Genomic DNA, 25,475 nt, shown 5'->3' with positions numbered 1-25,475 from the left:
AAAACTCAGTACTTGAATTGAACAGTTCTTTAATGAATGTACAAATATTACAATTAACAACATCATAAAGATTTGAAAAAGTGATTCCCAGGACAGACAGAGTTGAAAGTGAACCCAGTCACATAGCTAAGAAAGATCCCTGGGCGCTCTGGAGAGCAGCACCTCTTAAGAGTCATTTAACTGCACATCACAGCGGTGGAGAGTCTGTCCAGCGGCAGAGGGCTTGCCTGGCGAGCCTGAGGCCTGGCGCTGGATCCCTGCATCCCACTCCCAGCCAACTGCTTGACTCATTGATCACTACTGGGTTAGAGAAACAGAAGCTAACTTTCCATTTTCAAGAACCAACGAGCCATCATCCAGGAGGTCTTGCAGCTGAATAACAGGAAACTGGACTTGTTTTTCCAACCATTTGGCAACTGCCAGAAGTTGCTGGTCACAAAACGCACGTCCAATTAACTGCAGTCCTATCGGTAACCCTTGGTTTGAGAGAGCCACAGGGACACTCACTGCTGGCAAGCCTGAGGAAGAGAAAGAAGCCATCACTGATGAATCCTCCTTCCCTGTGCTCATAGATAAAGACAGAATAAGGCTTAAAACAAACTATGACAGCCAGATGTGGTGGCCCATGCCCTTAATCCCAGCGCTCGGGAGGCAGAGGCAGGTGGATCTCTGTGAGTTTGAGGCTAGCCTGGTCTACAGAGTGAGTTTCACCTCTCCATCAACTCCTTCCTCCAGGTTCCTATCCTGCTTGAGTTCCTGTTCTGACTTCCTTCGATGATGAACTGTGATGTGGAAGAGGAAGTCACTCTCTTCCCAACTTGTTTTGGTCATGGTGTTTCATCCCAGCAGTAAAACCGGGATAAGACACATGAATTGCTTAGCAATGGTCTGGCCAGCTAGCTCTTTGTTTTCTCTGTGTTTGTGTGCACACACGTGGATATATCCGAATCCGAGACCCTTGCTCACGACTGTGCATGCAGGCTGCCTGGCCTGCTAACTTCAGGGTGTCTCCTGTCTCCTCCTCCCATCGTGCTATGGGAGCATTGCAGCTGCAGATGCACACTACTGCATCTGGCTTCGTGTGGTGCTGGGTGACCCAGTGGTGCTGGAATGCAGCAAGGGCTTTACCCATGGGCCCTCTCCCCAGCCCCACGAGCGACCTTCCCAAGCAAACAACGCAGTTTCCCAGAGTGGGACCAATGACTATAACTGCTCCCTGAGTAAGAAGAATGCGATTTTCTGCTAAAAACGTTCCTTTAACCCGATTATAAGGAAGCAGTCTGGTGAATGGGCCTGAGCAGCCTCAACTCGTCCTTCAGCTGTCCCTTAGGAGGAAACATTTAAGAGGTGGGGACTTCAGAGAGTGAGGACTGGGAAAGTGGCTCAGCAGGCTTCCTTTTCTAGTAAAGAACTTTAGCTTAACACCAGAAGTGGGCTCATCACAGCCCTCCTGGCACTTCGCTTACTCATCCCTTTCCCCTTCCGCTGCTGTGAACCCCCCATGCCTCCTAAGCCCTGGGATCTGAGGTGAGCACTGCCGTTGTTCAAGAGTCCTCAGATAAAGAACACTCGACCCAGAACCCCATATCCAGCAAGAACACCTGTAAAGGAAAACCTAGACATTTACATGAGGAAAGTTTAGAGAATTTGCAGCCAGCTGACCTACCCTAAAAGAAAAGTAGAGGAATGTGTTTAAACATGAAAGGAATAATAAAAGGGAAGTCTCGGTCCTTCAGGAACAAAAGAGTAAAAAGAAAAAACAGAAGAGCGGTAAGCTCAGCATCTGGTGCCTGAACTACAGCCTGGTGTAGTTCCACAAACAATAACAGATAGAACCTGGTGATTACTGTAAACCTTTAAAAACTATGAACAAAAGTAGAGCTGGGAGGTAGTGGCATACACCTTTAATCCCACCACTCCAGAGGCAGAGGCAGGGGGAGCTCAGTGAGTTCCAGGACAGCCTGGTCTACACAGTGAGTTCCAGGACAGCCAGGACTGTTTCACAGAAAAATCCTGTCTTGAAAAACCAAAGGGGAAAAAAACAAAACAAAACAAAACAAAATAAACAAACAAAAAGTAGATATAAGGGCAAAACAACATTAAAAGACATTTTTAGCATTGCTGAGAAAATTTAAATATGGACTATATTTAGATTATTATTGGACTTCTATTAGTTTTCTCTGATGTGCCAATGTGTTTAGGGAGGATTTGTGCTAAATTACTCAGCTGTGAAATGTCACGTCTAGGTTTTTTTCAAATGAGACAGCTCAGTACAGTGTGTGGGAGGTGGTATGGGTAGAAAGACAGACAGAAGAGAGCTGAAGCAAGATACAAGGATAGACTTAGGTAAGGGCATACAGAACACAGTACACTACCTTTAAAGCTTTATATATGTTTCAATATTTTGAAAATAAAAATACTGCATACTGGTTAAGAAAATGTTCGTATACAGTTCGCACACACAGGCCACGCACACACACTCCCTCGGTGAGGGAAGGGTACTGTGTTTAGGAAACAATTCTGCTAGAAGCTGAATTAAAGACCAGGGGGGCTGTCTAAACTTGGAAGAAAACCCCAACATCCCCGAAAGGAATCTTCACCTGCCATATTTACAGCTTGTGTGAAAATATCATCCTGGGCACTTCGCGTCCTGTTGTCTTCTTTGATGAACTCCAAGTACGGCATTGCCTCGCGCAGGGTGGTGGGAGTCAGCAGGACATCCACGCCAGAGTCAAAGACATTCAGGAAATCCCTCACAATGAGACGCCTCACTTTCTGCGCTTTGATGAAATAATTCTCATAATTTCTGTGGAAAAATACAAAGATATCTTAAAGGCTTTTTCTGTTTCTGTTTTGTTTTTAAAGGCAGTTCTCTTACATTAGACTTATTAAAAGAACCACTGGATGCTCAGCTTTACCATCAGGGACCGCAAGACTATTATTATTATTATTTATTTATTTACTCTGTGGGGGAGGGAGCGAGGAAGGGAGTGAGTAGAGGTCTGAGGACAAGCAGCCAGTCACCTCTCCTTCCACAATGTGGATCTTAGAATTAAACTCAAGTATCAATCAGCCTAAAGTGCCTTTACTTACTGAGTCATCTTGCTAGCCAATTGCTATTCTATTGTATGAGACAGTCTCACTATGTAGCCAATTGCTATTCTATTGTATGAGACGGTCTCACTATGTAGCACGGCTGGCTTAGAACTCACTATGGAGACCCCAGCTAGTGCTGGAATAAAGACCTGGTCACCACACCCGCAGTACACCACTAAGATTCTTTTTTTGTTTTTTGGAGACAAGATATCTCTGTGTAGCCCTGGCAGTCCTGGAACTTGCTCTATAGACCAAGCTGGCCTTAAATTCAGAGATGTGCCTGCCTCTGCATCCCAATTGCTGGGATTAAAGGCAAGTGCCACCACCACTGCCCAACTAAATCCTAACAACTTATAATAATGAGTTTTGTTCAACTGTACTGTTATTCTAAAACTTTATCATTGAAATTTATTCATTAGAATTCACTACTAGATGCAATTCTATCAAATAACCATAAAATAATACTGCCCAGTCGGGAAATTGCTAAACCAGAGCATTTATTTTAGGGTGAGATACGATGTGATTAAGTTACTTTCTAGGTATAAAAGGTTACAAACTTGGGTCTCAAAGGCTTATGCAATTTTCTATCATATCTCAGTCTATCTAGAGTGTAATGATAACTAGTCTGACATCTGCCTAAACTATGTCTCAGTCTATCTACAGTATAATGATAACTAGTCTCACATCTGCCTGAACTATGTCTCAGTCTATCTACAGTGTAATGATGACTAGTCTCACATCTGCCTGAACTATGTCTCAGACTATCTACAGTGTAATGACAACTAACTAGTCTCACATCTGCCTGAATTAGATAGTAGGAAACAGTCCTGAGAAGCAGGTTCCAACAAGAGAAACAAGGAAAACACACAGTGTTACGGTTTTGTATTTTATGAACAGTTTAGTCTAAGAGGGCAGAGGAAAAATTAAATGAAGGATGCTCAAATACTATTAAAAGATTAGGGGGAAAGCCAGACACAGACAGAACCATAAATCAGTGACACAAGGAGAGAGAAGAAGAAAACTCTTCAGCTGCTCCTGGACTCTTTTACACCGTAGGCTCCTCAAGTGTGGAACTGGACATGACAGCTCCAGTCCCTTTGAGATCCAAATACAAGAAGAGAGAAAAGTGATTTTTGTTGTTGTTAATCCCAGGAGCGTGCTATGAAAACATCATGATGCACTCTTCCTGCACCATTTGACCACTGGGCTCTATAGAGATGCAAAGGCGGGTGCCCTCCTCTGTTAATCTCCACCTATTCCTTTGAGGCATGGTCTTTCCCTACAAATCCCAGTGATCCTCCTGTCTCCACCCCTGTTGGATCTACGGTTATAGGCATGCACAGGATGCCCAGTTTGTTATGTAGGAGCTGGGGTCGGAACTCTGGTCCTCATGATTATGCAGCAAGAGCTCTTTACCAGCTCCTTATTCTTTAATTTTTTTTTTTTTTAAATAGGATCTCATGTCCCAGGCTGGCCTTGAACTCACTATGCAACCAATGATGACCTTGAACTTCTGAACCTCCTGCCTCCACTACCCCAGTAATGGGATTACAGGTATGCACTACCACAATATTGATGCTGGATATCAAACCTGGGGCCTTAGACATCTAGGCAAGGACCCTGCTAACTAAGCAAGTATATAAAAATTTTAAGGTTTCAAGAGTATTAAAAGTTCTTAAAGCAATTGTCTTACTCTTTTAATAAGAAAAAGTTTCCTGAGAGAATTCTTCCTCTCACCACATCATTGAACCCTTCTTGTCTGGTTGCAGCGTACATAGCTTCAGTAGACACATCAATGCCAGACCTGTGGCCTGAGAACAAGAGGTAAATATTACTTGAAAAAGAATTAAAGGTTTGGCTGTGAAATAGTATTATGAACAATGTGGATCTTAGAGAACTTTCCTGTCCAAGTTCCTTTTTCTTTATTTGCTTTGTGACTGACTGACCAGTTAGTTATGAGAACTAACCATGGAGAGAAAAGAACCATGAAAAAGATTTGTCATCCATCCATCCATCTACCCACGCATGTGTCCAACCATGTGTTGTCCATCCATCCATGCATCCATCATCCATCCATGCATCCATCCATTCCATCATCCACCACCCATGTATCCTATCTATCCATCATCCATCTACCCATGTATCCTATCCATCCATTCATCATCCATCCATCCATCCATCCATCCATCCATCCATCCATCCATCCATCCATTCATCTATCCTCCACCCATTCAACTACCCACCCATTCACCCAACCATCCATTCAGCCATCTATCCATGCAAACTTTGATTGAGCTCCACCTTGTCAGACACTACATCAGATGGGCTGGACACACAAAGACAATCCCTTCAGTCCAGAGAATCAAACATAAGAAAGAGTTATGATGAATACCGTAAGTTCAATACTAAAATAATAGAGGCAAAAAATGATTTACTGATTTACCTTCCCGAATAATAACCAGTATGTGAACCATTCAAATGTCTGTGGTATCTTAAACAACCCCAAAGCAGCCATCTTACCATATTGTAGTCCATCAAATCTTGCCATATTCGATGCCACTTCTGATGTACATAGCACATGGTAGCAGACAATTGAGTAGCAGGTATGTGGCAGGGAGACTTCAATCACTTTGGCACCCCCAGATTCAAAGAGGTCAGCAGCTTGGGACCAGAGAGACCGTATTTCATTTGACAACTCTGGTACCAGATATTCCTTAGAGGGAAAACAAAACAAAACACAAGAAAGTCTGTATAGACTCATAAACATCTCTATACTAAAATCTTTGAGCCGGGCGGTGGTGGCGCACGCCTTTAACCCAGCACTCGGGAGGCAGAGGCAGGCAGCTCTCTGTGAGTTCGAGGCCAGTCTGGACTACCAAGTGAGTCCCAGGGAAGGCGCAAAGCTACACAGAGAAACCCTGTCTCGAAAAACCAAAAAAAAAAAAAATAAATAAATAAATAAAATAAAATAAAATCTTTGGCAATACACTACGCTAAACCCCTGATAATACAGCAGGTGGGTACCTAGGAAGACTAGACTAGAAATGCTGATGGCATGTGAGCACAGTACTGGACAGTATTAGCTGGACACGGTATAAAGCCTGGTGATCTGACTGGGGACTCCTGTCTGTTAAGTGTTCACTGTGTCTCAAATACTCCGCTGATAGTTTTCAGAGGTTTTCTCAGTTTACGCTTTCACGCTTCCATTACACAGGTGTCATCATCCCTCATTCTATGGATGAAAAGTATTGAGAATAGGGAAGTAAAGTAGCATTCCTAACACTAGTCATCACACCAACACGGGATCTAGGATTCAACTAGGTTCACTTCTAAAGCTTCGGTCTATCTTGTTTTTTAAAGAAAGTACAGATAGTTATCTTGATGAAAGTCTTTTCAAGTGGCAATTCCCTGTAGTAAGGGCATCATCTGATAATGTCTGAAGATGCTTTGACTGTGGAGTTGTAGTGGTGAGGGATGCTACGGGATAGGGGTGGAAGCCAGGGATGCAAAAGATGGCTTTACACCACAGAACCTTCTAGAATAAAATACCAATGGTGCCAAAATTAAGAAGCCTCATTATTCTGCATTATTTGTTTTCCTAAAAGATTCCTAAAATTAAATATTAATATATTGTCAGGTATATAATTGGCTAAGGTGGTACATACCTGGATTTCAGCATTTGAGAGAAAGGCAGGAGGGTACTGAACTGGAAGTCAGGCTGGGCTCAGCAGTTTAGAGCTCTTATTTATTACACTTGAACTTGATCGCCAGCACCTACCTCAGTGGCTCACCAGCACCTCCAACTCCAGAGAGCTGATGTCTCTGGCCTTGTGGGTACTTGAACTTATGTATATATAGCCACATGAAGACACACACACCTACATATAAGAGGGCTAGAGAGATGGCTCAGCAGTTGAGAGCGCTGGATGTTCTCCCAAAGGACATGAGTTCAACTCCCAGCACCTCCATCAGACAGCTCACAGCCACCTGTAACTTCACTTCCAGGGCATCTATGGCCTCCCAGGCACCAGGCCCACACACAGTACCAAGTATACATGTAGGTAAAATATCCATACACATCCATAGCTATTTCTAAGAATAGATTAAAATTTAAATAAAAACCCACAAAACACACATACATAGACACACATACAAACACACACACCTGATTTTTTTAATTTTAAAGTGTCAGTAACTTATTACTTACATGTATAGATTATTAATTGCTATTGTTAATAGGTATAGTCTAAATGGCAATAATAAAAATAAACGTGATAACACTTAATGGGGCCTTACTAGAGAAGGTATTCCTATGTCTTTTACAACAGGGATCAGCAAACTGTAACCACAGGTAAGATGTGATAGTCATCCACTTTTAAAACTAAAATTTTATTGGTACACAGACATATTTCTTCATTTACATATTGCTTATGGCTGCCTTTTCACTATAATAGCTGAGATATAAAGCCCAGATCTATGATCTACAAAGCCCCAAACAGAATCACTTTCTTTCCAAGGGAAGTTTACAGTCCCTTGTTTTATAGGGTAATCAAACTGGATCCCCACAACTCTCAGGGTGTGTATTTCTATCACCCTTGTTTCATAAGGGAGAAACTGGGCTTAGGAAGAGAAGTTACATGCTTAAGTACACATGGCCAATTGAAGAGGTGGTAGAGGCATTCAAAAACAGCCAGTCCACCTCCCAAGTCTGTGCTCTGCATTTGACCAGCCAGCTTTTCTGAAAAGTAATGAAAAGAAGTTACCTTTGGAATTCCTATACACAGTCTGCTCACATCCATCACACTGGGAATCATGGATGGTTTAATAGGGTCTTGTACTGTGGTGGAATCTTTGGGGTCATGTCCAGCCAGTACACCTGCAAGAAGGAATCCTTATGTGTGACAGACATATTGTTTTACAGTGAGACTTTCAAATAATACGTAACCACAGAGATACCTAACACAGTCGCTGTATCATCCACACATCTGCTGAAGATTCCTGGCACATCCATCGAATTCACCAGGGGAATGAGGCCATGACGGGAAACTAAGCCATAACTTGGTTTGAAACCAACAAGGCCACAGTGGGCAGCAGGGTTTCTGGTGGAGCCTCCAGTATCCGACCCTAGAGCCCTGGGATTGAAGGGTGAAGGAGAATTCTTTTTAGAGGAATGACACTCTTTAATTGTATCAGGATCTACTATTTTAAAGTGTACTTTCCCTTAATTATATGGAGTAATCCATACTCATCTCAAAGGATTCATATGGTATAGAAAAGCACGAAGACCCAGCAACAAACACTGTTAACATTTTGACAGAATCAACCCTCCCTCTTGCCTCTGCCTCCTGAGTGCTGGAATTATGGGCATGTACCACTGTGCCTGGCCTTTCAACTCTTTTTAAAATGTGTTTTTCTTTTTTGGAGAACATTTCGTAATTGTAAGTTTCCATCCTTTTTTGGTTTGTTTATAGTGACCCCCTGCTGCCATTAAAAATGTAAAAATTGAGAATATGTGTAAATAAAATATGTCATGTAACAACAGGCAGTATGCTTTCATAAACTAAACACTCTCTGCAGAAACCCAGATCCCAAGCCTTTGCTCTCCCATTTAGAGTCATGGCTAAAGACATACTGTAATTTGCACAATGTTGTTTTCATCTGGAACGAGAACTTGCAGCAAACCTTTGTTGTTAAACACCTTACACATAAATCTCTGCTCATGTTGATTGCTTTTAGGTTGCTGGCTTCTAAGAAGCAGGGTTAGTGAACAAGAGGGTCTGTTTGTTGTTATAAATTCTTAACCTATGTAATCACATTACTTGTTGCAGATTAGGCCAATTCATATATTTACTTCTAGTGAACTGTGTTTTAATATTTCAGTATCATCACTAAGTAGTAGTTTTTAAAATTTTGGTTAATCTGATTAAAAAAAACTTCTTAAATTTTGAAAAACTTTTCATTACTCAACAAAGTGAAAGCTCATTTCTCAGCCCAGTCACCTAGAGAATATATGCTGTTCTTATTTTAAAAAAAAAGTATCATGGTTCAGACCATATATCATGTAGAAGAAGAAACCACATGAAGCACGCCGGTCACAAGAGGACAATGCAGAAAGCACATGCAGGAAGTTCCCAGCGCACGCAGATCCAGAGAGAGCAGGGAGGAGGCTGCCAGAGACTGGGGTGGGGGCAGTTAACGGGCGCTGGTTTCAGTTTTCCAAAATGAAAACAAGTTTTGCAGATTAATTGCAAAATTACACATACATATTTTACCACAACTGAAATGTTAAACAATTATTTAAAAACAATGCTGTTGGATAGTATATGCCTACTGCAAAATTTAAAGTATATGATATAGAAGTAAAAATTGTCTCATGTAGCACCCACAACAGCCCTGTTACACCCTTTCATCCAGATACCCCATGTACGACCAACATCCATGCTGAAGCAGTGACTACTCTAAACAGGAGTTATATGCAGTATTCAGAACTTGTTTCCACTTAAGGTACCTTAAGTAACTTTCTACATCACCCCACAGTGCCCTGTCTCATTCTTTCTATGTGGCTCAATAATACTCCAAGAATCTTCTTAATTTAAAAACTATAATAAAACAAATAAATCAATGTCAGGGAGACAAAAGCAGACTACCTGACAGTTTGGAGACATTCAACCTGAAGTTACTTTTGGTTGGTATTTCTACCGACTATATATACATATATAATCTACTGATTATATTGAAAGCAATGCTTTGGACTGAATAATGTTCCTAACAATAACATGCCACTTGCGCTCTACAGAAAATGCAAATTATATTTCCTTTCTCACCAAGTCCATTTAACTACAAAATCAGTCTGTTGCTTTCATAATTTTAAAAAGATACTGTCTCTTATTAGCATTCACTGACGGCTGTGTAAAAGTAAAACCTACATTTCCATAGGAATTATGTGTCAAAATGCCATCTTCTCAAAGTCGATTCAGAAAGATAACACTAAGTGGGATGATGAGGGTAGGAAAAAAATGCACCTGATCCTGCATTCTAACATGTCAGAACTCTCATTAATATTAATGCAATGCTATAACATTCCAGAGATAAATGAAATGGCTTTTCTTCTTAACAAGATTTCAGCAATATGAAAAAAAGTCTGAGGAAACTACTGCTCCATAGTTCTAAAATATGTAAATAAATTATTGGTTGCAATGCCTGTGAAAGAATATAGTTTTAGTGGATAATTAAAGAGAGGGGAAATATATACTTATTAGATTACTGAGGAAACACATTCAACTTAAATTGAGACTGATAAAATAAATCAGTATTTCCTATTCTTTAGGTGGTTAACGATGTTTGGAGGGCCAGGAGTGGTGGCACATGACCTCAGCCCTTGGGAGCTGGGCAAGAGGATCAGGAGTTTGAGGCCATTGTCTGCTACACAAAGACTGAAGTCAACCTGGCTGTAACTGAGACCACACTTCAGATACCAGCTCTCCCTAGAAAAAGAAAGAGATGTTTTTAACAGTGGCACTTCAAACATGGCTGATGGGTTCTTACTGACATATGACAGGCAATCAGCTCCTAAGGAGGCCGAAACGCTCTGCTTAGCGGCAGGCACCTTCAGCCGCAGAGTTACGGAAACACCATTGTAAATATCCCGTATATACATATTAAGGGAATTTTTTCCTTTTTAGAGATTTTCTGAAGGATAAATCACCACCCGCAGCTCTGCAGCAATGAACTAAAACACTGTCATTTGCATAGTGAACTGACGCCAGAATAAATTATTAAAAAATGATATTCATGAAGTCTACTCATGTTCAATGTTTTATTTGGTAAGATCCATAAAGCCATGTTTTTAAAGAACCAGAGACTACAGAAGAAAAGATAAAATGTTATTTTAAATTAAGTTTTAATGTCCAAAGTTCACTTAGTGGGCTAAAGCTGAGTATACTTTGAACACAAACAGCTCACCAGAAAGAAATACGAATACCAGGGTCTGAATTCTGTTGCTGCTGGGTTTTCATGTAGTTTGACAGTTACACTTGGGTGGGTTTAACACAGACAGGAGCATCTTACGCAAAGCACGTGAAGGCTGCCACGGCGGCCGCGCTGCCCCCTGAGCTCCCTCCAGCTATCAGCCAATGGGAATCCTCCTGTGCATCACGTTGCCGCCTTTCTCTGTATTGCCTCGAATAACTCCAGGGGTTTCGAACTGGTCCAAACACACCGTCTGTGCTTCCAGATCTGAGAGGAAGAAGCAAAGCAGTACCTCAGAAAAACTTCCTCTTCTGTCCCCAGGGAAACTCAGGGAACTTTCTTAACCCACTGTAGCTTGAGCTGAAAAGGGCTGAGACTACTGACATGCAGCTCTCAACAGGCAGCTAAGGAGGGTGGCAGAAGTTGGTGGTGGAAATGAAAATTACTCGCTAAGGGAAGACTTATCCCCGTTGATTATCCAAACCAATTAAAGATGATTTCCCCTGGAAGTTCTGCTCTTTCTGTTGAAGAGTCACACGCATTCAGACAACTAGGAAATCTTTTAAAGGAATCCCCCCCTTAACCAGACGGTTCAAGTTTGAAAAGCATCGGGTATGGTGGCTCACGCCTTCCATCTCGGCATTTAGTTGGCTGAGACAGGATGATGTCTATGAATCCCAGGCAGGCCTGGGCTGGAGTGAAACCTGTCTCAAAACCCAAACAAAACCCCAACCGAGGGATGAGGAGTAGCTCAGCGTGTAAGAACACTTGTAATGCAAGCCCGAGACCCTTAATTTGAATTCCTAACACATGAGAAAGACAGCCACATGCCTGTCATCTCAGCATTTTGGGTAGGGTGGGTAGACAGGCAGCTCCCAGGTTGACCTTGAACTTAAGAGATAGCTTCTTAAGTTCAAGCCTCTGCCTCAGGCATGGGCCAACATATCAACTAAAGTACTATATATTTTATATAACAGTTTTTCTTGGATTTATCACTTTGAAGTAGCATATTTCAAAAGTTCTTAGTTTACTCAATCCCAACCTACCAGTTTTTATTTTGAATTATTTTGTGTCCTAGAAAAAAAGATTTTTGCTTAAGTCAAGACTTTTTTAACAGGTTTTCTAAATTTTATCATTTTAGCCTTTACATTCTTTAACTTCCTACTGTGGAACATTTTCACAGCATCTTTTTGTTTTAATGAAAAAACATCAATAGAATGCTTCTTGATTTAGGCTTGCTACATACTTCTTGCTATGACATAGGTGATGCTTATGCATGCTTAGACGTAGGTGATGATTTTCCAGCTGACTCATATGTAACTGAGTGTCCTCAAAGAGTCACACTGGAGACATACTAAGTCTACTTTTTCCTCTTTGGCCATGTTAATTTTGATCAGCTGAGAAAAGAAAATATCCTAAAAATCCATGTCCAAGTTTACTTCCATGGATGAGGTCACTAGAGCACTAAGAGATATCACAATAAACACGGTAGTCCAGGGCTACCCTGTTCTACAAAACAGGGACACTGATCAAACAAATATTATAAATGTGAAAAGAATTATAAAGTGGAAAAATTTAAAGTGCTTTTGGTGAATGATGGACTATTTTCCTCCGTAGTATCAGGAACAAGGCAAGGTTATCTGCTTTACACCTGCCCCTCACCCCCAACTTTAATTATTTGTATATGTGCTGTGGGATGGTCTGTATGTCAAATGTGTTGCTCTGATTGGTCTATAAATAAAACACTGATTGGCCAGTAGACAGGCAGGAAGTATAGGCAGGACTAACAGAGGGGAGAATGGAGAGAACAGGAAGGCGGAGGGAGACACTGCCAGCCGCCACCATGACAAGTAGCATGTGAAGATGCCGGTAAGCCACGAGCCACAAGGCAAGGTATAGATTTATAGAAATGGATTAATTTAAGATGTAAGAACTAGATAGCTAGAAGCCTGAGCCATTAGGCCAAACAGTTTAAATAATATAAGCATCTGTGTGTTTATTTTATAAGTGGGCTGTCGGACTGCGGGGCTTGGCGGGACCCGGAGAGAAAACTCTCCAGCTACATATATGTTTATGTCTATGCATGAGTGCAGATGACCACAGAGGCCAGAAGCGGGTGTCAGGTCACCTGAAGCTGAAGTGACAGGTGTTTGTGAGTTACTCGTGTGGTTGCTGGGAACCGAACTCAGGTCCTCTGCAAGAGCAGTAAGCATTCTTACCTGCTGAGCCATCTCTCCACCTCCCCATTGTACACTTTTTCTTCAACACTTCATTGACAGTCTTAACTGGCTCACCAAGGCAAAATATAGATAAATAAGAAATACAAAATAAAACTGTCTCCGCTATCTACACAAAATAGTCCAAAGAACCTACAAAGAACAACTAGAACTAACACACGAACTTTAACAGGTCTAGGAGGCCAATATAGAAAGAAAAAAAAATATGTTTTTATGCATTTGCTATAAATAATTAGAAACTGAAAAACTATAGCATAAAATAAGTCAGGACTAGAATGTGGCTCAGTGGGCTAAGGCACTTGCTGCCAAGTCTGACGACCTGAATTCAATGCCTAGTTATCCACATGTTGGGGGAAAAGATAGACTCCCTGAATTGTCCTCTGAACTCTACTTGTACATGTTCAAATAAATTAAAAACTGTAGTCGAAAATATAAATCACAAAAGCTCTATAAAAGACTTACATTGGAAAATCTCAAAAGCATTGCTGAGAAAAAATAAACAAAAATCTCAACTGGCACAAACTCATGGCATTTGTGAATTAGAAGATACAGACAGAGGCCAGTTCAAAGGAAGCTGCTAAAGCTTATGGGGAAAACAAACAGTGCCCATGCAGTGACTTTAAAACAGGGCCGCAGTGCCCATGCAGTGACTTTAAAACAGGGCCGCAGTGCATGTGCAGTGACTTTAAAACAGAGCTGCAGTGCCCATGCAGTGACTTTAAAACAGGGCCGCAGTGCCCATGCAGTGACTTTAAAACAGAGCTGCAGTGCCCATGCAGTGACTTTAAAACAGGGCCGCAGTGCCCATGCAGTGACTTTAAAACAGGGCCGCAGTGCCCATGCAGTGACTTTAAAACAGGGCCGCAGTGCACGTGCAGTGACTTTAAAACAGAGCTGCAGTGCCCATGCAGTGACTTTAAAACAGGGCCGCAGTGCCCATGCAGTGACTTTAAAACAGGGCCGCAGTGCATGTGCAGTGACTTTAAAACAGGGCCGCAGTGCACGTGCAGTGACTTGAAAAAGAACAAAGTGAGAGACTATTGCCATCAGCGTCAAGACAGATACTGACTCAAGTTTACATGTATGTGTTTGCAGAGAACAAGGACAAGCTTGTCTTGTCTAAACAGTGGTGGGACTAAAATGTCCATATGTAAAAAACTGAATTATATTCACACGATATACAAAAAACTTACACTACATGGTGACATTTAAATATAACAGCTCACTCTATAAAAACCTGTTCTTTGGGTCTGGATAAGGACTACTGGAAGCATCAGTAGAGATCAACATAGAAGCATGAATCACGAAAGAGAAAACTGATAAGCTGGACTTGATTGAAATTAGGATGTAGCATCACCTAGGACACAGCCTCGGGCTAGCAGAGTGGGAAGACACACACTAACTTCGGGCAGCACATTCCTGAACCATCCCACGGGTCAGGGCCCTGACTACACAAAGAGAAAGCTGGCTGAGCAGAGACAGTCATTGCTCTGCTTCCTGACTGCACAGGGCATGTGTTCTGAGCCTCAGGCTCCGGCTGCCATGTCTTTCCTGCCTGGTACCCCCAAACTGTAGGCCAAAATAAGCCCTTCTTTCCTTAGGGTGATTTGTCAGTTACCTATATTACAGCAAAGACAAAAGCAACTAATACAGACAGAATGAAAGATAAGCCAAAGACTCTGAGAACAGATTTGCAAACCACCTTGGAAAACGTACTTGGATCTAGAATATATGAAAGAACTCTTACAACCTAATAAATAAACCAACTGAAGATACACAAATGGCAAAATCGGCACACAAGAAGGCACTTACCAGCATCGTTCACCAGGGAAATACATTCTAAACCCAAATGATGTATCTACACACTTGTTAGACAACTGATAAGCTTTCACAGGGACTAAGACGCCCACGTCACAGTCCTCATGAAGCAGCTGGAGACTTGGCTCAGCAGTTTAGAGCTTGTGGAGAGGTTCTCAGCACCCATAGGGGTGGCTCTCAACTGCCTGCCACTCCAGCTCCAAGGGATTCAGTGACCTGCTCTGGCCTCCACTGGCCCTGCAGTCCCCTACAGTCTTTCTCTTACACATAAATAAAAATAAGAAAAGTAGACGTTTAAAAAAGAATCCTCAAGCAACCTTGCTACCTTTAGGTACCTATGTGCAGTGAAATTAAAGGCACAGATGTTAAACAAAAAGAGAGGGAGACCTCATTTACTTACCCCATAGCAAACTCATCTAAATTAGTTTTCCCCATGAGTAGAGCTCCCTGATCCAACAGCTTCTGAACGACTGTGGCATTGTAAGGCGGTATATAACCTGGAGAAACAGTATCTTTACTATATATTATATTATATGAGAGAAAACAATGAGGAGGAAGCATGATTTTAAACTTTAATTAATTACTATTGGAGTGTAAATTACTCTTAATTTAAATAGCAAGTTGTACTTCCTTCCAGTTAATTTTTCTCCTGCCAACTGCCCATTTTTTACAGTACATCATTCACTATTTTTATAATCAGAAAACATTGACTTAAAGAGTACTATAAAATGGTGGATGGTAAGATAGATCTAATTTATTTGACTCTAATTCCTTATCATTATGCTCAAAAGTTTTTTTCTGCTTCTTAGATAATGTTATAGCACGCAGTAATTTTTATTAATTTTGGCTAGAAACAGGTCTATGCACTCAGGAGGCAGAGGCAGGAGAGTCTCTGTGATTTCAGGGCCAGTCCAGATAACACAGCAAACTCGGCCAGCAGGGCTACATGGTGAGACTGTCCCAACACCACCACCCCACCACAGACTGAAAAAAACCAAACCAACCCAAACCCGCTAGCCTATGTTCCAAACTCCACTCCAGTCCACTTAATGAAAGAGGACTCATGGAATTTCACTTTTAATGGGCAGCATTCGAGGACCTTTTCTTTCTCTCTTTTTTTTTTTTTCCTGTTAGGATCCAAATATTTTGGTAAACATTCTTGTTTCCAGCCTGATAGATTAAAGAATAAAACTAAGGATTACTACACAGTTCCGAGAGCGGTGAGTAGGAGCGGATGAATTCTCAGTGTCCATAGGAGTGATGCCAGCCAGAACCAAGTCCTCCGGAAAAGGCTCCGAAACTTCGTAAGCAGTATTCATTCATGGGGCTGGCCAACGCCTAAATTAATTCTGGATGTAACGAGCAAGCAGTGAAGGGGCAATAGTCTATCCTAAGTCTTCCCACAGGGCTGTAATAGTATTTTATCGTAAGCTGACAGCACTCACTTTTACAAAAGCACCAATGCTGCAATCATCAGACTTTACCTTTTAGCACTCACTCTTACAAAAGCACCAATGCTGCAATCGTTAGACTTTACCTTTTAGCACTCACTTTTACAAAAGCACCAATGCTGCAATCGTTAGACTTTACCTTTTAGCACTCACTTTACAAAAGCACCAATGCTGCAATCATCAGACTTTACCTTTTAGCACTCACTTTACAAAAGCACCAATGCTGCAATCGTTAGACTTTACCTTTTAGCACTCACTTTACAAAAGCACCAATGCTGCAATCATCAGACTTTACCTTTTAGCACTCACTTTACAAAAGCACCAATGCTGCAATCGTTAGACTTTACCTTTTAGCATATTTGATGCACATGATGTCTCAATGCCGGATGTGCTGAAGTTGTCTTTTACAGCCACAGGAATTCCGTCTAAATCTCCAAGGGACCGACCTACATTGAAAGGCCACAAGGGGTGGTGGTACAAAGATGGCTCGGTAGGGAAGAGTGCTTGTCCAACTAGAGGCCCTGGGTTCAGATCCCAGCACTGACATCAAAAGCCGGGCATGGCCACCTGCCTTATTCTTTTGATGGAGGGGTAGTGGGGGATCCAGACAGGGTCTCTCTGTGTAACAGCCATGGCTGTCCTAGAACTTTCTTTGTAGCCCAGGCTGGCCTCGAACTCAGAGATCCGCCTGCCTCTGCCTCCCAAGTGCTGGGATTAAAGGTGTGCACCACCACCTGTGCACCACCACCGCCCAGCATGTGATTTATTCTTCTGCCCGCCTGCAACCCAAGTGCTGTGAGGGCTAAAAACAAGATGGCCGCTCCACCTAACACGTGCGTGCGCGCGCAGACACACACACACACACACACACACACACACACACACACACACACACACACACACACGGGGGGGGGGGGGACGGACCAGAGACAGAGACAGAGAACTCCAGAATGAAACTTTAGAAATCAAGTTTACAGTGGAAATTAATACAGATAGGCACTGTATAATATTTACACCAAATACTCAGGACAAGTTCTTTAAACAAGGGATTGTTTTAAGTTTAAAGCTTTACTTACTGAAAGACACTGCTACACCCAACTAAATTGTTCCTCTTGAGAGAAAACAATGATATACAATTGAACATAATTTACATTTACCTTCTTTGTATCTTTTCTCCGACTCTTCAGCTTGCTTTAAGGCCACCTCTTCGGATACAGTAATGTAAGCATTGAGATACCTGGTTTTCTTGATGAGGGAGAGACATTTCTTGCAGAGCTCTGTGGGTGTAACCTGGCCCTGTTTCAGTGCTGCGGAAACCTACAGAAGAGACAGTTCAGAATTGTCTCTTTACAGGTTCTTGTATTGAGGGAGCCATAAGCAGTACAGTGTGGAAACAAAATGCAGAGGTGAGGCTTGGGCTCAAAACCCAGAGAACCTCTTCTTGGACAGTGCAGTAAGCAAGGGCGGCACTGATCAGCTACAAGATGCGAATGGTGGGGAGCAATCTTCCTCTTTGTTGACTAATTTTGTTTCTTAGTTAGGCTTGGGCAAACAACAGTCGTTAAGTGAGCCTTGCAGGCCTGGGGCAGCTGAGCCCAGCCTGGGTATAGATGGGGAGAGGATAGTAGGTTCAGGGAGCAGCTTACAGTAACCCAAGGGGTACACAGTGAACAAAGAGAAGCATTTTATGGCACTGAAAAAGACCCTTATATTTACTGGACATTTCAGATAAGACATACTAGTGTTCAGAAAAGTGCACAGACATATGATATACATACACACATACATCTTACATAAACTTCTCAGAATTTCTGTCTTTTTATGCATTAAGAAGGCTGGTGGGGACTGGAGAGATGGCTTAGCCATTAAGCGCACTGGCTGCTCTTCCACAGGACCTGGGGTTCAATTCCCAGCACCCACATGGCAGCTAACAACTCTCTATAACTCCAGTTGCAGCGGATCTGAAACCCTCATGCCAATGGACATAAAAGAAATTAAAAAAAAAAAAAAAGGCTGGTGGATGAAGGGTTAAAACGCATGAGAAATAGAGCTGCAGAGATAGCTCAGCAGTTAAAAGCATAGACTGCTCTTGCAGAAGACCCCAGTTTGGTTGCCAGCACCCATCTCAGGTGGCTCACAAGGCCTATAACTCCAGGTCTGGGGAAGCCAACTCCTCTGTCCTCCGAAGTGCCTGAACTCATGTGCACATACACAAAGAACACAGACACAATTAAAACACAAAAAAATTAGATCTTTAAAAAATGCATGAGAAGTGACCAGTACCTATTATTTGGCAGTGAGACCTGAGATGAAGTGAGTATTATTTGCCACGTTCTGCAGGAAGTAAGACTAGGTATTTGCTGATCACAAAAGGACAGGTAACAAGAAGTCAATGATATCAGGCTGTCTTTGGAGATAATATGCAAAAAGAGCTGCATCATCCACCTGTTATGTGAGTTCAGAGACAAGGGGGTCTGGAATAAAGTAATTCTCAATGAGTATTTACCAAGAGCCAGGCACTGTTGGTTTGTTTCATCAATTCATTAGGAAGTTTGACATTATTAACCATCTTGGACAAATGAAGAAACGGAAGCCCAGAAGCTGTCCATTTGTCCAAAGGCACACAATAGGACAGGACAGGACAAGGAGACTTCATAATATACTCTCCTTACCACTTCTATGTTTACTTTCATGGTAGAGTATGTTCTCTACATTGACTGTATTCTCATGTCTGGAATGTATAAAGCAACAGGAGTTTGCATTTAGGGGAACGGTCTGCAAAAGATCAGCTTTTGCCTACTGCACATATCATCAAAGCAATGACATTCTTAGTGCTGAGAACTGTGGGAATGGCAAAGAATGTGGCTGCTTTTTGCCCTTGCCCAAAAAATCAGCCTGAGGCTGAATTGAAGAATTTGGATTAATGGCACTGGAAGAGATTTCAAGACACTCTAGTATTGACTGTGCCATGTGGTTATCAGTGGCCACTCCCACGCAAATCTATAATGAAAAGGAACAAGTTAAGCAAGGAAAAAATCAAAATGTACAGTTTGAGGAGAAAAGGAGCACCAGGAAACGTAATGGAGCTAAATCCAATGCTTGAGGAGATTAAAAAGTTTAAAGAAAATCCTGATGCTAAAGGAATAAAGGGAGTGGTGACCACAGAGCAAGACTCCACCCAACTAAGCTTCCAACTTGTAAAAAGGAATTAGAGAAAGCTTAAGACATGGAGGAAACCATCAACAACAGAAAGCTGATGCAGACGTGATTGAACGAGGGGGCCATGCTCTAGCCCCAACAAGCAGCAGAACTTGGAAGTTTCAGCCAAGTGGTAGAGTCAACTAAGGAAAGCCACTGAGGCCAGGCATATGCCATGTGTGTCCCTGAATGTGTGTCCAGAGAGTCCATTGTGTGAAGTTGTGAAAGTGAAGCCTGCATTGCCTTGGGAACCTCAAGATGTTGGAGATGTCAGCGTTGTGGGATACCTGCCAAGGAGAGCTGCTAACAGGGAGTGGAACCAGCCCAAGAGAGAGAAGTGTGTTGCAGTCAACAAAGCTGAAAGGAGTTGGCGATCTGAAGAGTGTTTTGACATCAGACAAGGAGATGCAGTTTGGAGTTTGCCCAGCTGGTTTCAGGTCTTACTTTGATCCAGTATTTTCTCACTGTGCTCTTTCCTCCTTTTTCAAATGGTAATGTATATTTTGTGCCATTGTATGTTGGAAGTATGTGATCTGCTTTGATTTTGATTTTGCAGGGTGTTACAGACTATGGAGACTTTTGAAGTTTTAGTGACTGAATTTTCGCATTATGATATGGATATAAGTCTATGGGGGCCCAGGAATGGAATGTGGTTGCTTGCATAAGAATGGGCCCCCATCGGCTTAAATATTTGAATGCTTAGGGAATGGCAGTAGTTTAAAGGTACAGTCTTGTTGGAGGAAGTGTGTCTCTAGGGGCGGGCTTTGAGGCTTCAAAAGTCCATGCCAAACCCAGTGCCTCTTCCTGCTGCCTGTGGATCTGCATATAGAACTCTCAGCTCCTTCTCTAGCACTATGTCTGCCTCCATGCTCCCTGCTGTGATGACAAGGAACTAAACCTCTGAAACTGAAAGCAAGCCTCAATTAAAGGCTTTCCTTTATAAAAGTTGCTGTGGTCATGGTGTCTCTTCACAGCAGTAAAACACTGGCTAAGAAAATCTTTTTGGTTTTGAACCCTGAGAAGCCAATCCATACAAACTACTGGATTAATTGCAGTAGCCTGGGGTCTAACTCCAAGAAAACTGGGATCAAGCCAGGATAAACTAAGAGTCAAACCTAAATACACTTGTGCAACTACCTCCCAACACACCTTTTTCCCAAGACAGGATTTCACTGTGCAGCCTTGGTTGTCCTGGAACTGAGACTCACTGAGATTCACCTGGAGTTGAAGCTGTGGCTGCCTGCCCTCCTGGGCTATAGGAGCCCACAGAGACTCCATAGTGTGGCTTTACTCCATCTTGAATCAAGGTCAGAGAGTCCAAGTTTGTTTTGCCCAGCAAGGCTGTATAATAGGATGTTTTGGCCTAAGAAGTGGTTACCAGGTGTCTTATACTTCAAGGCCTAATTACAGGATGCTTTGCCATAAGGTGTGGCTAATAGATGTTTTGAGAATTAAGGAAGTGTTTCTATTTATCTGTACTTTGTACCTTGAACCCTGGTGTCCTTGAGAGGGGGAGATCTTTTGCCTCTCACCTTGCTGGTGTATAAAAAGCTCATGAAGAATAAAATCAGGGTCACTGTGGTATTGACCCAGAGCCCTCTGGATGCTATTCTGTGTCTCTGTCTTTTTCTTTTCATCATCTACATCTCTATTTTTCATATCTATTATTTTTCAATACTCACTCCTCTCTTCAAGGACTGTTCAATAGTCAACAGTCAGGCAGGACCCGGCACTGGGCTTTACTTCTTTTTTGTTTTGTTTTGTTTTTCCGAGACAGGGTTTCTCTGTGTAGTTTTGGTGCCTGTCCTGGATCTCACTCTGTAGATCAGGCTGGCCTGGAACTCACAGAGATCTGCCTGGCTCTGCCTCTCAAGTGCTGGGATTAAAGGTGTGCGCCACCACCGCCTGGCCAGGCCACATTTTTTAATAGGCTGTATTTTAAACAAGTTTTGGGGATTCCCACTCTTTTTTTGAGAACAAATTTAGCAAGGCTAGCCTGGGCACAAGATCCTACCTCAACAACAAAAAGAACAAATTTGACTTTTCACTAACGGTAGGATATGTCACATACAATGTAGGATAGTATTTTGGGGAAAAGTATTACTAAAAGCCTATGGATTTAAATGTCTCATTACAATTTATAATTCCTGAAATGCTGCCAGTTGAGAAAGAAGAGGCCTCCCAAATGGGGACACAAAAGGGAAATGGTAGGGCAGGACAGGGACTCAATACTGTTACCAGAATCCACCCAGAGACCCTACTAAAGCCATATAGTCTAGTTTTAATCACACAGATGTAATTAAGACTAGAGTGGGAACCAATAGAAGGCTTAACTAAAGCCCCAGGTGATTCTGAGTGGGCAAGCAGACTGTTGTAAAGACTGAGAGAGTCTGGCCTCAGACAAAGCCAGGTGATCCATGTTAAAACATGAATCAGGGTTAAGAGCACCCCAGAGAAGCTAGGTAACAAGGACGCCCAAAGAGAGATGCATGGATTTCCCTGGGAAGGGGAAATAGAAGAGATCTCCTGGGTAAACTGGGGGCAGAAGGGAGGGGGATGGAGGTATGGGAACATGAGGGATTTGGTTGGTTGGGATGGGGGCCGGCCAGACAGACGGGGAGAATATTGAAAGAGAGATCTTGATGGGAGGGACCATTTGGGGATTAAGGAGAAACCTGGTGCCAGGGAAACTCCCAGGAATCCACAAGCATGACCTCAGCTAAGACTCCTAGCAATAGTGGAGAAGGTGCCTGAACTGACCTTCTCCTGTAGTCAGATTGGTGACTGCTCTAATTGTCATCATAGAACCTTCATCCAGTGACTGATGGAAGCAGATGCAGAGATCCACAGCCAAGCACTGGGCTGAGCTCTGGAGTCCAGAGGGATTATATAAGCAAAGGGGGTAAAGATCATGACCAGGAAACCCACAGAGAGGATGACCTGAACTACTGGGAGCTCACGGACTCTAGACTAGCAGTTAGGGAGCCTGCATGGGACTGACCTAGGCCCTCTGCATGTGTGTAACAGTTGTGTAGCTTGGTCTATTTGTGGGACTCCTAGCAGTGGGATCAGGACCAGTCCCTGTTGATCTGGCTTTTGGGAACCCGTTCCCCATGCTGGGCTGCCTTGCCCAACCTAGATGCAGGCGGAGGAGCTTGGTCCTGCCTCAACTTTATGTGCCATGCTTTATTGATGCCCATGGGAGGCCTGCATTTCTGAATGGAGAAGGAGGAGGAGTGGATGGGGGGAGGGTAGAAGGGAGGTGGGGAGAGGGAAAAGGAGAGGAGGGAAGGGAAACTGTGGTCGTTATGTAAAATAAATGAAAAAAAAGGGTTGAGTAAGAATTCAGAGTAAGTGACAGAAGAGATTATAGAGGGTTTAGTGATTTAACAAATACAGGATGTGAAGGACAGTCTACGGGCCAATGGATAATAGCTGTGCTTTGGGTTTTACTTTCTTGATGGCTTGGTATACCAGCACTTTGCTTTAGAGTGTGTTATGAGGCATCCGGAAGAGACCTCCAGAAGTTATCTACAGCTAAAGTCTAGGGCAGGGTTTCTTAAGCCTTTTCCATACACAATCCTTTTCTGTCAGAGAAATTTTGCAAAACCTTGGTATATCGGTATAGTAAGAAGGTATACAAGGGGCTGGAGAGATGGCTGGGAGGTTAAGAGCACTGACTGCTCTTCCAGAGGTCCTGAGTTCAATTCCCAGCAACCACATGGTGGCTCACAACCATCTGTAGTGAGATCTGATGCCCTCTTCTGGCCTGCAGACATACAGGCAGACAAAACACTGTATACATTAATAAATAAATAAATCTTTAAAAAAAAAAAAAGGTATACAAATCATTTATGGATAAGTCATAAATAAATTTACTTTAAAACAATTTTGGGGGGCTGGAAAGGTGGCCCAGCAGTTGAGAGCACTGGTTGCTCTTCTAGGAGTCCTGAATTAATTCCCAGCACCCACATGGCAGCTCTCAACTGTCTAGAACTATAGTCCCATGGGATCTGATGCCCACTTGTGGTGTGCAGATGTACATGCAGACAAAATATCCACATACATAAGACAAGGAGATATTTAAAAAAATTCTTTGGGCTGGGCAGTGGTGGCACATGAATTTAATCCCAGCACTCGGGAGGCACAGCCAGGTGGATCTCTGTGAGTTCGAGGCCAGCCTGGTCTACAGAGTGAGTTCCAGGACAGGCTCCAAAGCTACACAGAGAAACCCTGCCTTGAAAAACCAAACCAAAACAAAAAAATTCTTTGGTACACATAATTTTACTATTAAAGATTAAAACAAATTTGCATACCATAAAATGCATATACTTGCTTATTTTTAAATAAAGAGTTAAATATTGGCTGAATATTTGATATTTCAGGATCTAGGCTTCCATTTTTTTTTTCAGTTTACCAATATTTCGATTTGAAAATTATCAGTGCTGAGAACTGATACATAAAATAAATACCCTATACAAAATGGTGGGGCCATGTTTAGGGCTATATCAGAAATAGCTGAATAATCTCAGATCAAAATCCATTTAATGATTTTTTAAGTGAAACTCAAACCAAGAACTCAAACAGCCATTTTTAGAATCAGGCACCTTCACACCAATAAACCAAAGATACACGAATTTCATACTAAGGGTATGTGACAAGCTGAGAAATGATTTAGGAAAATATTAAGTTTTTACTTCCTGCAATTAAACAGTTACGTGTCTACAAGTTTGGAAAAGTTGCACATATGGTTAAAAGAAAAGAACCACTGCAATCCATAAGACACATAACAAACCCCTCTGCAATTCATTACACACAACGGTCTCGATTCTGAGTTGAGATGATTCAGGCATTATTACTGGAGAAGGCAAACATGGTGTTGAACCTTGCTGCAGTGAAGCAGGGAGGAAGCATCGGTGAGCGCTGCCAGAACACCTTAGATTCACAACGCCTTTGATTTTGAATTAACTTTGGCCACCGGTCTCTCAGGAACCCCGCCACCTACCCGCGCCCCCCTTTAAACTGCTGTCAAAATTTCTGCTATATATGGGGTTGCAGCTTAAGCAGGGGTTCAAACATGATGTCCAGGAGAGAAGGCAGTAGTAGAAATCCTAGTCATTTGGGGTTCTCTGAAGAATGCAGCTTTTTTTTTTTTTTTTTTTTTAAGCCACCAATTATTTCGTTCGGATTTTGCATGATACAAATTCGCCCCGCCCCTAAGCGAGCACAGCCGGGACAGGGTTGAAATGGTTGGTCTGAGAACCCTTCCCCAAATCGCGCGGGAGGGATGACCCCACGGCTTATCGGTGCAAACATTTCTCCTGACGTCCTCACTCCTGGGAATGGGTATGGGGTGTATTGCCTAAGAGCGATAGGTTCGAATCCCCCTTCCCACTCAGCAATGTAGGCAGCCAGGAGGGCCGAGCCGTGCGGGGTGACCCGGGGCGACCTTGACCTCGGAGTCCTCGAGTGTCTCCGCCCTCCCGGGTCCCCTCCGGGCCACATCCACTCACTTCTCGGAGAGTCCGGCCCAGCATAGTCCTCAGGTTCAGCCCGGTACCAGAGGGGCCCGGAGCGGAGGAAGAAGTCGCCGCCGGTCACTAGCCTTACATGGGCGCAGACATCTTGGATCCTCACGGGCCTCTTCAACACCGAGCGCTTGGATTGGCCGAGCTACCGGCTGCGGAAATGATCGCTGCACGCGATT

General features: G+C 42.7%; 1 protein-coding gene across 1 annotated transcript; it reads right to left on the bottom strand.

The window, feature by feature from the left end:
* Positions 1–12: 12 nt before the first annotated feature.
* Qrsl1 (glutaminyl-tRNA amidotransferase subunit QRSL1) lies at positions 13–25,416 on the bottom strand. The gene is made up of 11 exons (XM_076552363.1): positions 25,282–25,416; positions 17,728–17,887; positions 16,918–17,016; positions 15,520–15,616; positions 11,164–11,331; positions 8,053–8,228; positions 7,860–7,972; positions 5,617–5,809; positions 4,790–4,907; positions 2,601–2,806; positions 13–518 (listed from the first exon to the last, which is right to left on the bottom strand). Exons 1-11 carry the CDS (start codon positions 25,303–25,305, stop codon positions 298–300), a joined length of 1,575 nt encoding a protein of 524 aa, XP_076408478.1. The 5' UTR covers positions 25,306–25,416; the 3' UTR covers positions 13–297.
* Positions 25,417–25,475: the final 59 nt, after the last annotated feature.

The sequence above is a fragment of the Peromyscus maniculatus genome, chromosome 16 (assembly GCF_049852395.1).
Source record: "Peromyscus maniculatus bairdii isolate BWxNUB_F1_BW_parent chromosome 16, HU_Pman_BW_mat_3.1, whole genome shotgun sequence".
In the NCBI taxonomy this organism is placed as follows: domain Eukaryota; kingdom Metazoa; phylum Chordata; class Mammalia; order Rodentia; family Cricetidae; genus Peromyscus; species Peromyscus maniculatus.
The sequence above is the reverse complement of the archived record's forward strand: the minus strand, read 5'-3'. Positions and strand labels throughout refer to the sequence as shown.

Bases quoted from the DNA above. Each gene is read 5' to 3' on its own strand.
- Qrsl1 (XM_076552363.1), bottom strand. From the start codon at position 25,305: ATGCTGGGCCGGACTCTCCGAGAA. The intron at 17,888-25,281 runs GTGAGTGGATGT...TCTCTTCTGTAG, and splicing joins TGGGCCGGACTCTCCGAGAA to GTTTCCGCAGCACTGAAACA. The intron at 4,908-5,616 runs GTAAGATGGCTG...TCTTGTTCTCAG, and splicing joins ATTTGATGGACTACAATATG to GCCACAGGTCTGGCATTGAT.